Source organism: Giraffa tippelskirchi, chromosome X (assembly GCF_054371585.1).
Source record: "Giraffa tippelskirchi isolate mGirTip1 chromosome X, T2T-mGirTip1v1.2.pri, whole genome shotgun sequence".
NCBI lineage: Eukaryota > Metazoa > Chordata > Mammalia > Artiodactyla > Giraffidae > Giraffa > Giraffa tippelskirchi.
In genome coordinates this window covers 133,607,477-133,621,586 of record NC_137289.1, presented here as the reverse complement: position 1 = coordinate 133,621,586, position 14,110 = coordinate 133,607,477, and the positions used below count along the sequence as shown (strand labels likewise).

The following is a 14,110-nucleotide window of genomic DNA, read 5'->3' as shown; positions in this document are numbered from 1 at the left end:
AAAAAGAAAAAAATTTTAAGACACGCTGTTACCTAAAAAAAAAAAAAAAAAAACTGAAGATTTTCATTTTAGGTAATGCTACTGACAGCTTCACATAAGAGCTCTGGAACAATCAGGGGAGCCTTCTGGACAGACTTATCTGCACACTAGAAAGTTCACATTGTAAAAAAGGATATGGCCACTTGTCAAAATGTTTCACCTGACTCTAATTATGAGGAAATAGCCAAAAACAGGTTGTATAAATTCTGTAAGACAACTGGCCTGGACTCTTCAAAAATGTTCATGTCTTTTCCAGGCAATCAACATATTCAATCCCTATCAAATTACCATGGCATTTTTCACAGAATCAGAACAAAAATATTTTAAACCTGTATGCAAACACAAAAGACTCTGAATAACCATAGCAATCCTGAGAAAGAAAAACGGAGCTGGAGGAATCAGGGCCCTCAACTTCAGACCATACTACAAAGCTACAGTAATCAAAACCATATGGTATAGGCACAAAAACAGACATATAGATCAATGGATCAGTATACAAAGCCCAGAAATAAACCCATGAATTTATGGTTAATTAATCTACCACAAAGGAGGCAAGAATATATCATCCATGGAGAAAAGACAGTCTCTTCAATAAGTGGTGCTGAGAAAACTGGACAGCTACATGTAAAAAAATGAAATTAGAACATTCTCTAATACCATACATAAAAATAAACTCTAAATGGATTAAAGACCAAAATGTAAGGCAAAGTACTACAGAATTCCTAGAGGAAAATATAGGCAAGATACTCTGACATAAATAGCAGCAATATCTTTTTGGATCTGTCTCCTAGAGTAATGGAAATAAAAACAAACAAAAAAAGAAACAAATGGGACCTAACTACCCTTATGGCAGAAAGTGAAGAAGAACTAAAGAGACTCTTGATGAAAGTGAAAGAGGAGAGTGAAAAAGTTGGCTTAAAGCTCAACATTCAGAAAACTAAGATCATGGCATCTGGTCCCATCACTTCATGGCAAATAGATGGGGAAACAGTGGAAACAGTGGCTGACTTTATTTTGGGGGGCTCCAAAATCACTGCAGATGGTGATTGCAGCCATGAAATTAAAAGACACTTACTCCTTGGAAGGAAACTTATGACCAACCTACGCAGCATATTAAAAAGCAGAGACATTACTTTGCCAACAAAGGTCCATCTAGTCAAGGCTATGGTTTTTCCAGTAGTCATGTATGGATGTGAGAGTTGGACTATAAAGAAAGCTGAGTGCTGAAGAATTGATGCTTTGAACTGTGGTGTTGGAGAAGACTCTTGAGAGTCCCTTGGACTGCAAGGAGATCCAACCAGTCCATCCTAAAGGAAATCAGTCCTGGGTGTTCATTGGAAGGACTGATGTTGAAGCTGAAACTCCAATATTTTGGCCACCTGATGCGAAGAGCTGACTCATTGGAAAAGACCCTGATGTTGGGAAAGATTGAAGGCAGGAGAAGGGGACAACAGAGGATGAGATGGTTAGATGGCATCACCGACTCAATGGACATGAGTTTGAGTAAACTCCAGGAGTTGGTGATGGACAGGGAGGCCTGGCATGCTGCGGTTCATGGGGTTGCAAAGAGTCAGACACAGCTGAGCAACTGAACTGAACTGAACTGAATCAAATGTAAAAGCTTTTGCACAGCAAAGGAAACTATAAACAAAATGAAAAGACAACCTACATACTGGGAGAAAATATTCGCAAATGATACAACTGACAAAGGATTAATCTCCAAAATATACAAACAGCTCATATAGCTCAATATCAAAACAAACAATCCAACAAAACATGGGCAGAAGATATAAATAAACATTTCTCCAAAGAAGACACACAGATGGCCAAAAGGCACATGAAAAGATGCAAAACATTGCTAATTATTAGAGAAATGCAAATCAAAACTACAATGAGGTCATCACCTCATACAGGTCAGAATGGCCATCATCAAAAAGTCTACAAATAGTAAATGCTGGAAAGGGTGTGGAGAAAAGGGAACCCTCCTACACTGTTGGTAGGAATGCAAATTGGTGCAACCACTATGGAAAACAGTATGGAGGTTTCTTAAAAAACTAAAAACAGAGCTACCATATGATCCAATGATCCCACTCTTGGGCATATACCTAAAGAAAACCATAATTCAAAACGATACATTCACCCCAATGTTCACTGCAGCACTATTTACAATAACCAAGGCATGGAAGCAACCTAAGTATCCATCAACAGGGGAATGGATAAAGACGATGTGCAAAGAAATAGAGGAAAACAATAGAATGAAATATTATTTAGCCATAAAAAAGAATGAAATAATGCCATCTGAAGCAATATGGAGAGACCTAGAGATCATCATACTAAGTAAAATAAGCAAAAGACAAGTATCATATGATATCCCTTATATGTGGAATCTAAAAAAAATGATACAAATAAACTTGTTTACAAAACAGAAATAGACTCACAAACAGAACACAAACTTATGGTTACCAAAGGAGGAAGTGGGGAGATAAATTGGGAGTTTGGGATTTACATATACACATCACTATATGTAAAATAGATAAGCAGCAAGGACCTACTGTATAATACAAGGAATTATAGTCAATATTTTATAATAATTATATGGGAAAAGAATCTGAAAAAGTGTATCTATATATATAGAGAGAGATACATAACTGAATCACTTTGCTGTGTACCTGAAACTAACACAGTATTGTACATCAACTATACTTCAGTAAAAAACTTTAAAAAGTCAATGTCTTAAAAGACAGAAAGTGCCAGGGCGATTGTTTTAAGGGGAATTATTTAAAGAAACATTATAACATATAATGTGTGCTTAGTCGCTCAGTTGTGTCTGACTCTTTGTGACCCCATGGACTGTAGCCCACCAGGCCCCTCTGTCCATGGAGATTCTCCAGGCACGAATACTGGCTTGGGTTGCCATACCCTCCTCCAGGGGATCTTTCCAACCCAGGGATCAAACCCAGGTCTCCCACATAGCAGACAGATTCTTTACCATCTGAACCATCAGGGAAGCCCCAACAGCATATAATACATGGTCCTTAATCAGACCCTGACTCAAGAGAAAAGGTTATAAAGAATATTTTAGGGACAACTGGCATGGTTTGAATATGGATCAAATATCAGAAACAATAATTGTATAACTATTAAATTTCTTGGATATAATAAAGTTGCTGACGTTATATAGGAGAATCGCCTTATTCTTAGGAGATACATGTTGAATTATTTATGGGTAAAATAGTCTCAACCTTACTCCAAAACAATTACATGAGGAAAAGTGTATGTATTTGTATTTACTGAGAAAGGGCAAGAGTAAGGTAAAAGTGGTAAAATGTTAATTTGAGAACTTAGGTGAAGGGTATATGGGTGCTCATTGCATTATTCTTTCTACATTCCTGTAGGTGTCAAATTTTTCAAAATACACACAGAAAAGGGATAATCCCTCACTATGGTAGAATTCAAAGGTTGGATGAAACAAAAATGGAAACAAAAGTACTGAAATAGCAGCTTGGAAAATTAGAATGCATCAGCTGGGTGAGAAACTTTAATGCCTTCAGTGCTGGAAAAGGAGCCCCAGGTCAGCCACTAGGAGCAGCAGGTCAGCTGGAAGTGGCTGGAGGAGATAGAGAAGACAGGTGGATACTTCACTCAGATAAGAGTCACCAAGGGGTTTTTTGCTCTTAACTTGGGTCTCGAAGTCAGTTTTCCATGCAGCAAAAGAGATTTCTCATTGAAGACTCCTAACTCAAATTTCTGAAACAAATCAGACTTCTCATAGGCCTCCAGACTCCATCCTATACAAAAGCAATCCTATAACGTTCCCTTCTACCCCACTCCCACACACATAATTAAATAGTTTTTCCCAGTTTGAATGTCTTGGGTGTAACTGGCACTAGGAACCAAGAATTCAATGTAAGAAAGAAAAGATAGGGAATAAAGCTTTAAAGTATGTATAGCTAAACTTGACTTGGAAATGACAGTATAAATTTATGAGGTTTTTTCTTTTTAACATACATTCAAGCTCTGTCCACCGAAAAAGCCTAGAAACAATGACAAACTAATAAAAACATATAGTTCTAGTGCCCAGATTTTGGTGTCTAACTACCAGTTTCCCATTAAAAGGAACCTGAGGACTCCTTGGAGAAATAGCTGATAGCAGGCCTGGGGCAGGAAATGTATAGGATAAGTTCAAGGTATCTCATTGTACCAGAGAGCAGAAAGTTATCAAAGACTAGGAAATGTAAAAATAGCTCATCACAGGAGGCAGCTTAAAGGAGTTCCCACTGACCAAAGATATTCATTCCAAGGAACAGGAAGAACAATGGCTGCAATTTACTGAAACATATTTACTATATTAAAATTCATGAACTCACAGTGATACTTTCTTAAAAAGCAAAAAAGGTAGAAAAACTGTCATCACTAGCTAGTAAATGTGTAAATAAAGGAAATAATGAAACATTGATCCTGACTTTCCTTGACAAATCAAACTGCCCTAGCTGGTAAAGGCAAAGTCTTCTTTACAGATCTCTGGCTAAGAAATACAGAAAGAATGTCAGAATTTGAGAATCATTTTATATCCTCCAATGAAAATGATTAAACTGCTAATCAGCAAGGGAGATTAAAAGCACTGAAGGAAGGCTGATGGGAAACTAGCTATCTGTAAGATGTACATGGGAGACATCTTTACTGTACTACACCTGCGGATTATTGTTGATCATAAGAGTATAAACTGAAGTGCATAATGGAAAGATCAGTCTGTTGCTACTTGAACACATACACTAATCTTACCTTTATATATGAGTGGGAAAATCTGACATGATACAGTACAGAGACAGCATCACCTAGGAAGTGCTCTCAGCAAATACACTGAATTCAAATCTAACTAAGCTTTTAGATCTAACATCAATTTACAGAAAGTATGAGGGATAGTGAAACAAGTAAAAAAAAAAATACCATGAAGAAGCAATGAGACAAATCCAAAAAGTGAGACACTGTATAGAACAATGAATCTGGGCTTTCACCCACTTCATGAGAAGGGGTAAAGGACAGGTGGGTGCACACAACCATTCCAGACTAACACAGGCTGAAGAGATTGCACAATTTTATGAATACACTAAAAGCCATTAAACTGTACACTTTCAATCAGTGAATTGTATGATATGTGAATTATATCTCAATAAAGCTGTGAACAAAAAAAGCAGACTTAAGAGACATAAAAATCGAATGCAGTAAGTGGACCTTGTTTGGATCCTGATTTAAATAAATTATTAAAAAAGGAATTGGGGAAAAAGTGAACATGAACTATCAGAATACATTAAATACTTACTATTATTTGTTAGGTGTGCTAGTGGTAATGTAGTTGTTCAAGAAAATATCCTCATTTTTAAAGCAATGCCTACACTAAGGTATTTAGAGGCGAAATGTCATTATATCTGCAATTTACTTTAAAATATGATAAAGAAAATAATATACCTCTAAAAAAGAAGCAAATATGGCAAAATGTCAAAACTCTTAAGTCTAGGTGATGGTATCCAGAAATTTATTAGTCTTCTCTTCAGTTTTCACATATCTCCAGATATTTGAAAAATATATTTAAGGACTTCCCTGTAGCTCAGATGGTAAAGATTCTTCCTGCAATGCAGGAGCCCTGTGTTCAGTCCCTGGGTCCAGGGACTGGAGAAGGGAATGGCAATCCACTCCAGTATTCTTGCCTGGAGAATCCCATGGACAGAGTAGCCTAGCAGGCTACAGTCCATGGGGTTGTAAAGAGTCAGACAAAATTGAGTGAAATTTATTAGATCTAGAATAAATTTAGAAATTTAATTAAATCTAGACATTTATTAAAGTTTTCTCTCCAGTTTTCAGACATCTCCAGATATTTGAAAAAAATATATTTTATATTTTTCAAAGAACAGGAAAAAAGAAGGAAGAAATAGGTAAAAAAAAAAAAAACAAAAAAACAGCGATTACCCTTTATTTTCCGAATCACGAGCCACCATTACAAATGTCGCATCCAAAACAGGAGAAAATTCATTGCCATGTAACTAGAGAACAAAGAAAAGAAAATACAGATGTAAGAAATGCATTTAGTGGGACAGGGAGGCCTAGCGTGCTGCGATTCATGGGGTCGCAAAGAGACGGACACGACTAAGCAACTGAACTGAACTGTGAAGACCTAGTACAATCTTAACAGATACTGGAGCCTTCAGAAAAGGGTGAAATTAGCAAAAGAGGATGAGTGCATTCATTAATCACCATCTGCTGACATGCCAGAAACATGACTAGACTCTGGTGGGTGGTAGGGAGTGACAGCAAGATCAAGGAATCTGCGGTCTAGCAGAGAATGGAGACACCTCCAAAACCCAAACAGTGCACAGAGTGAGAAGGCCTGGGATGGGCACAAGCTATGGACCTTGGAGCTGTATGACTGGGACCCAGGGCAAAGGTCGCAGAGGGACCTTATGCATCACCATCACTTAAGTGCAACCATCTTGCAGAAGGCTGGCTTTCTTCAGGCCTATCTGTCCTCCCAAAGGCACACACAGCCAGGCAGACCTGCCATTGCTTACCCATACATTCAAATTTTCTGGAAACTCGAGTGTGCCAACTACTAGGATGTGCCTGTTTCCGTAGCCCAGCACAGGGGCTTCCAAGAAGGGATAAAATGAGTGACAATTCTGTGGATTAAGCTAAATATGTACAACGCAGAGTTCATCAAGATTTTAAGGTATTTGTTTACCCCCTAGGAGTCTGTACTTCTGGAGAAGGCAATGGCACCCCACTCCAGCACTCTTGCCTGGAAAATCCCATGGACGGAGGAGGCTGGTAGGCTGCAGTCCATGGGGTAGCGAAGAGTCGGACACGACTGAGCGACTTCACTTTCACTGTTCACTTTTATGCATTGGAGAAGGAAATGGCAACCCACTCCAGTGTTCTTGCCTGGAGAATCCCAGGGACGGGGGAGCCTGGTGGGCTGCCGTCTATGGGGTAGCACAGAGTTGGACACAACTGAAGCGTCTTAGCAGCAGCAGAAGCAGCAGTCTGTACTTCCAGGAAAGTTATATCCTCAAGTCTTAACGTAACCTGGGGTTATAGTTGGTTCCATCCTCAACAAACCTCATCACTAGTCCTCGTGACCAATATCCATTCAACCCCTTATGAGCCCTCCCCTTCAACTTTGGGAAGAGTCTCCCCCATATTACTATGTCCCTGTCCTGTTCAAACCTTCCAAGAGTTCCTCCTTTCTCCCACATCTGTTCTAAGCCTGCTGGAAAGCCTCTGCCACGGAGCCCAGATTTCTCTCCAGTTGTTCACCAAACATTCCCCTCGTGCCTGCACCTTTTTCTCTAGCCACAGCTAACAACTTGGAGGTCCTGGAATGTCCCATTTTGTCACCTGAGCCCCTCCCCTCCACATCTTTGCCTGGTACCTTCCTCAGGGCAGCATTCCTCTAGATACTCTTCCCCATCCCCTACTCCCCAGAGTTGATCATTCCCATCCTTTTTTTGCCACCTAAGTGGAAACAAAGGCCTCTTCTGACAGTGGTTCTCAACATAAGCTAGGAAGATATCACCCTCTAGGGGCATCTGGAAACGTGCAGGGCTGGTGATGGTTGCCATGAGCTGAGAGACATTACGAGCGCAGCACAGGTAACACTTCACAATGCAGGGGAAGGTCCTCCAGAACAAAGAACTCTCCCACGTACAATGCTAATAGTGTCCCTGTTGAGAAATAGTGCACAGTACTTAATTTGTGCTTAGTCGCTCAGTCGTGTCCAATCTTTGTGACCCTTTGGACTATAGCTCACCAGGCTCCTCTATCCATGGGATTTTTCAGGCAAGAACACTGGAGTGGATTTGTCGTTTCCTCCTCCGGGGGATCTTCCTGACCCAGGGATTGAACCCACATCTCCTGTGTCTCCTGCATTGAAGGTGGATTCTTTACCACTGAGCCATCAGGGAAGCCCATTTAATTGAATATACCATAAAGATTTACTTACATGTCTGTCTTCCTACTGCACCGAGAGCTCCTTGAGGACAAAGACCATTTTTATTCACATTTGTATCCCAGCAACTGGCACAAAGACTGGCAGACAGCAGATACCCGATCAATGATTGTCAATGAATGAACTGAGGCAGCTAACTGTTGAACACTACTAGAGTGTGAACTCCGAGAGTGGAACTTTCTCTGTTTTGCTCACTGCTATATACCGAGCACAGATGGCACACCCCATATATCACTGCAAAGTCAGTGTTAAATGTTGGCCATCAGGAAGTGGGCTAGATGACTCATTCCCAGATCTCCTTGGGGATGCGCACATAGTCAAACAGAAAAAAACACATGCGTACAGAGCTCTGTAGAACAGAGGATAGCAGGAGCCAGAAGAGAGGGACATGGGGAAGGAACAGGTACTATGAGCTGAAAGGATCAGGGACAGATTGGAGCATGAAGTGACCCGGAAGCAGAGGTGGAATGGGGATATGGGGAGCCACTGCCCAAGAAATCCTGGCAAAAGGAAAATGTACACTACGATACTCATCCACTCACCTACTGTGTAATGTTCCAGTTTATTATAATCAATGTGCACTAGGGCTAAGCATCATGGATGCAAAACAAACACCTCTATTCTTAGGATGCTCAAGGTCTCCAGTGGTGTGCTCTAAGAAAGTGTGTGAACCAGCCACCAGGTAGGTTGGTGCTGTTTATGGAGCATCTTAGATCCTAACTGGTGTCTCAGATGGTAAAGAATCAGCCTGCAGGAGACCTGGGTTTGATCCCTGGGTCAGGAAGATCCCCCGGAGAAGGAAATGGCAGCCCACTCCAGTATTCCTGCCTGGAGAATTCCATGGACAGAGGAGCCTGGTGGGCTGCAGTCTGTGGAGGTCACAAAGAGTCGGACACAACTGAGCGACTAACACTTTAGATCCTAACTAGTCAAAGGAATTTAGACTTTGAACCACAGATAATGGCCATTGAAGGGTTCTGAGAAGGGAAGTGATGTGACTGAAGATCGGCTGTGGAAGATATATCTGGTAGATACGTGTAAAATTAAGACAGAAGAGACTAAAGGCAGGCAGAAAAATTAAAAGACAGCTAAGATGCTCACACAAGAGGCAGTGAGGGCTTGAATGAAACTCAGAGGCCAGGGGGAAGGGGAAGCGAGGACTCTGGTGAGAAACAGTGGTTGATGAATCTGCAAGACTTAGCAAAAGGTTGCATGGGACAGGGAAACATTAAAGCTTTCACAAAGGTCTGGAGCTGGGAGAAACAGGAGGGTAGGAAAGGGGAAAGCGAAGGAGAATCAGGATTGGAAAGGAAGCTGACACAGTCTGAAACACACTGGACTTGGGAGACAGCAAGAGTACACATGGGAGAGAGATCTATGGGAACCCCAAAAGGGAGGTCTGAAGGTCAAGCCTAGAAGAGATCTGGAACCATCTCCATAGCAATGATGACAAATTAACATAATTGGCAACATTTGATTAGTGGCTACTGTGGTTAACCAAACAGCATCTCAGAGAGGGCAAGAAATCTGCCCACAGTCACATGGCTAAAAAACAGCAGAGTTAGGATTTTTTTTTTGGCCCACACCATGTGGCATGTGGGATCCTAGTCCCCCGACCAGGGATCGAACCCATGCCCCTTGCAGTGGAAGTGTGGAGTCTTAGCCACTAAACTGCCAGGGAAGTCCCAGAGCTGGGATCTGAACCTACATTTAGCCAAACCAGAGGCAGGGTATCTATTGCCAAGCTCCCTCTCTGGAATAAAAGATCACTTAAGGCAAGAGTTATTCATCAAAATGGCCAATGAGAAATGCAAATTCAAAACAAAACTGTATTTCTGACACTGATTTTTCACTGGGTCTCTTCCTAATAATTCCTTTATCTCTTTTTCAACCTATTTGTCCAAGATTCCTTAGAAAGCAGGTCTTATGCCAGGAATCCACTGTGAATCAACCATTAGGACTAAGAAAGGAAGTGAACAAATCATAGCACTATCCCCAACAACTTCGTTTGGTTTTAAAAGCAGTATTATTATTATTTAAAAGCAGCAACAAGAGAGTTTTAAAAATTCAGCTGTTTACATACAGTATCAAATTTTAAAAGTACCTATTTTGTTTACTTAACTTAAATGCAGAGTACATCATGTGAAATGCTGGGCTGGATGAAGCACAAGCTGGAATCAAGATTGCTGGGAGAAATATCAATAACCTCAGATATGCAGATGACACCACCCTTATGGCAGAAAGTGAAGAAGAACTAAAGAGCCTCTTGATGAAAGTGAAAGAGAGTGAAAAAGTTGGCTTAAAACTCAACATTCAGAAAACTAAGATCATGGCATCCGGTCCCATCACTTCACGGCAAATAGATGGGGAAACAATGAAAACACTGACAGACTTTATTTTCTTGGGCTCCAAAATCACTGCAGATGGTGACTGCAGCCATGAAATTAAGACACTTGCTCCTTGGAAGAAAAGCTATGATGAACCTAGACAGCATATTAAAAAGCAGAGACATTACTCTACCAACAAAGGTCTGTCTAGCCAAAGCTATGGTTTTTCTAGTAGTCATGTACGGATGTGAGAGTTGGACTATAAAGAAAGCTGAGCACCAAAGAATTGATGCTTTTGAACTGTGGTGCTGGAGAAGACTCTTGAGAGTCTCTTGGACTGCAAGGAGATCCAACCAGTCAATTCTAAAGGAAATCAGTCCTGAATATTCATTGGAAGGACTGATGCTGAAGCTGAAACTCCAATACTTTGGCCATCTGATGCAAAGAACTGAGATTGGAAAAAACCCTGATACTGGGAAAGATTGAAGGCGGGAGGAGAAGGGGACACAGAGGATGAGATGGCTGGATGGCATCACCAACTCGATGGACATGAGTTTGAGTAAGCTTCGGGAGTTGGTGATGGACAGAGAAGACCTGCAGTGCTGCAATCCATGGGGTCGCAAAGAGTTGGACACAACTGAGCGACTGAACTGATTTTGACAAAATAATTTTAATTACTGCAGAGCAACCTTCAGACTTTTTCCAAAAGGTGAAATGCTTCATAATTTCATAACAGAAAAGAAAAATGTATCTGAATGATAGATCCATCTAATACCCTGATATAACTAAGTTGTTCTTAGATAAGTTTTCACAATGAAATGTTAAACATACTCTGAATTATTTGATTTCTGTACTATTATCTTCAAGGTACCTTTTCTTGACAAATTTCTTCATCTCTTTTTAAAGAAATATTTATTAATTTATTTGGCTATGCCAAGTCTTAGCAGCATTTGAACTCTTAGTTGCAGCATGTAGGATCTAGTTCCCTGACAAGGGACTAAACCTGGGCCCCCTGCATGAGGAGCACAGAGTCTTAGCCACTAGGCCACCAGGGAAGTCCTTCATTACCTTATAATAGCTGTTCTGACTTGTGCTCATCAGAGAGGCTGTTCCTAGATGCTATACTAATCTAAGTGACTGTTACGGGTTGAACTGTGTCCCCCAACAAGATATGTTGATGTCCTAACCCTCAGTACAGGTGAAGGTGACTGTATTTAGACATAGGGTTGTTGCAGATATAATCAGGTAAGATGAGGTCACACTGGAGTAGGTGGGCCCTTAATCCAGTATTATTGATGCCCTTATAAGAATAGAAGAGACATAGAAACACAAGAGGAAAATGCTATGTAATGAAGAAGAAAGACAATGAGTGTTACAACTACAAGCCAAGGAATGCCAAAAAGCCAGCAAACCACTAGAAGCTAGGAAGAAGCAAAGAAGGCTTCTCCTATACAGGTTTTAGAGGGAGCATGGTCCTGCTGAGACCTTAATTTTGGATTCCTAGCCTTGCAATTGTAAAACAATTAATTTCTGTTGTTTTAAGCCATTTGGTTTGTGGCACTTTGCTACAGCAGTCCTAAGAAACTAACAGCGACCAATTCCATTTATGTTTAACAGAACTCAGACTGTTGTGAAATTCTCTGGGGTAAAACCAGAAACAAGTACTTTAATATGGAGCTAGATATGATTTGAAAATAATAAACACTAAGCATAAACACCAAATAATCTGTCAGTCTTTGTCCAGGAGGATACTAATACACCATCCGTATGATGTGAACTTGAATTGCTCTTCTATAAGTGGAAAACTTATAAAACTATACACCTGTCTATGGATAGATAGGTTAAGTAAGCTTTTCTTTCACTGAGGCTAGCTGGCTGTATTAGAAAAAGGGGGCAGACTTTGGGCACAGACACACCTGGAACATATGGATCTTCACTTCCATAGATGTCTTCCCAACCCAACTAACATGGCCACTGAACTTGATGTCCTGTTCTGGGCTCAAACTCTTCTTACGCATATCTACAAAACAGAAAATCAACCTGAGCACAAACCATACTCCAACTTTTCTGTACTGTAAATGGACATATTTCATTTGAAATTTTCATAAATTCCACTATATTTCTTTTTTGTCTTGAAAACTAAAAATATTCCTTTTTGACATACTGAAGACATGTGTATGTCTTTCTGAAAAATAAGGCAATGCAAAGAATATAAAAAGTGAAACCAGAATCATGCAAAACCCTTCCACTCGAAGATAATCATAAAAAACATGTTGGTAATACAAGCAACTTCTGCAGCTGAATTCCCGAAAAATAAACGACCCAATCAAAAAATGGGCCAAAGAACTAAACAGACATTTCTCCAAAGAAGACATACAGATGGCTAACAAACACATGAAAAGATGCTCAACATCACTCATTATTAGAGAAATGCAAATCAAAACCACAATGAGGTATCATTTCACACCAGTCAGAATGGCTGCTATCCAAAAGTCTACAAGCAATAAATGCTGGAGAGGGTGTGGAGAAAAGGGAACCCTCTTACACTGTTGGTGGGAATGCAAACTAGTACAGCCACTATGGAGAACAGTGTGGAGATTCCTTAAAAAACTGGGAATAGAACTGCCATATGACCCAGCAATCCCACTGCTGGGCATATACACCGAGGAAACCAGAATTGAAAGAGACGCGTGTACCCCAATGTTCATCGCAGCACTGTTTACAATAGCCAGGACATGGAAGCAACCTAGATGTCCATCAGCAGATGAATGGATAAGGAAGCTGTGGTACATATACACAATGGAATATTACTCAGCCATTAAAAAAAATACATTTGAATCGGTTCTACTGAGATGGATGAAACTGGAGCCCATTATACAGAGTGAAGTAAGCCAGAAAGAAAAACAACAATACAGTATACTAATGCATATATATGGAATTTGAAAGATGGTAACGATAACCCTATATGCGAGACAGAATAAGAGACACAGATGCATGGAACAATTTTATGGACTCTGAGGGAGAAGGTGAGGGTGGGACGTTCTGGGAGAATGGCATTGAGACATGTGTATTGTCATATGTGAAAGAGAGCACCATTCCATGTTCGATGCATGTGACAAGGGCTCAGGGCCGGGGCAATGGGATGATCCAGAAGGATGGGATGGGGAGGGAGGTGGGTGGGGGGTCCGGGAAGGGGAACACATGTAAACCCATGGCTGATTCATGTCAATGTATGGCAAAAACTATTACAATATTGTAAAGTAATTAGCCCCCAACTAAAATAAATAAATTTATAAAAAAAAAAAAAAAAAAAAGAAGAGAATAAAAAAAAAAAAAAAACATGTTGGTACATTTTCCTATGCATATACATATATATACATAAAAAATTCCTCCATAAAAGGAAAATATTTCCTCTAATATCAATATTTTATAATTACTAAAAATTCTAGTATGCCAAGAAAATAATATCACTTACCAATCTTGTCCACCAGGGCTGTAACTATCGATAAAGGAGACATCTTAGTTGAATGAAGTTTGCTGTGCATGTAGCAAATAAGAACTGTAGGAAAATAGAAGAGAACCAAATAAAGGAAAAAGCAAAATTATTTTTTAATGTTCACAATTCACTCCTTGAAATTCATAAACAGTCTTATCTGGTTTTGAAGACCCAATTCCCCATATCCCACTAGTGGTCATATCCTAGAACCAAAGATTTTGATACATTAATGAGATCTAGAAATCCTCT

The 14,110-nt window shown here is 40.0% G+C and overlaps 1 protein-coding gene across 3 annotated transcripts in view; it reads right to left on the bottom strand.

Moving 5' to 3' along the window:
- The window catches only part of ACOT9 (acyl-CoA thioesterase 9), a 30,966-nt gene that overhangs the window by 2,973 nt on the left and 13,883 nt on the right, over positions 1-14,110 (bottom strand). For all 3 annotated transcript variants that reach the window (XM_081567950.1, XM_081567949.1, XM_081567951.1), the window contains 3 exons: positions 13,841-13,924; positions 12,282-12,385; positions 6,004-6,077 (listed from right to left, as the gene is read on the bottom strand). In XM_081567950.1, the coding sequence (XP_081424076.1) occupies positions 6,004-6,077; positions 12,282-12,385; positions 13,841-13,924 (262 nt within the window). The remainder of the gene's footprint in view (positions 1-6,003; positions 6,078-12,281; positions 12,386-13,840; positions 13,925-14,110) is intronic.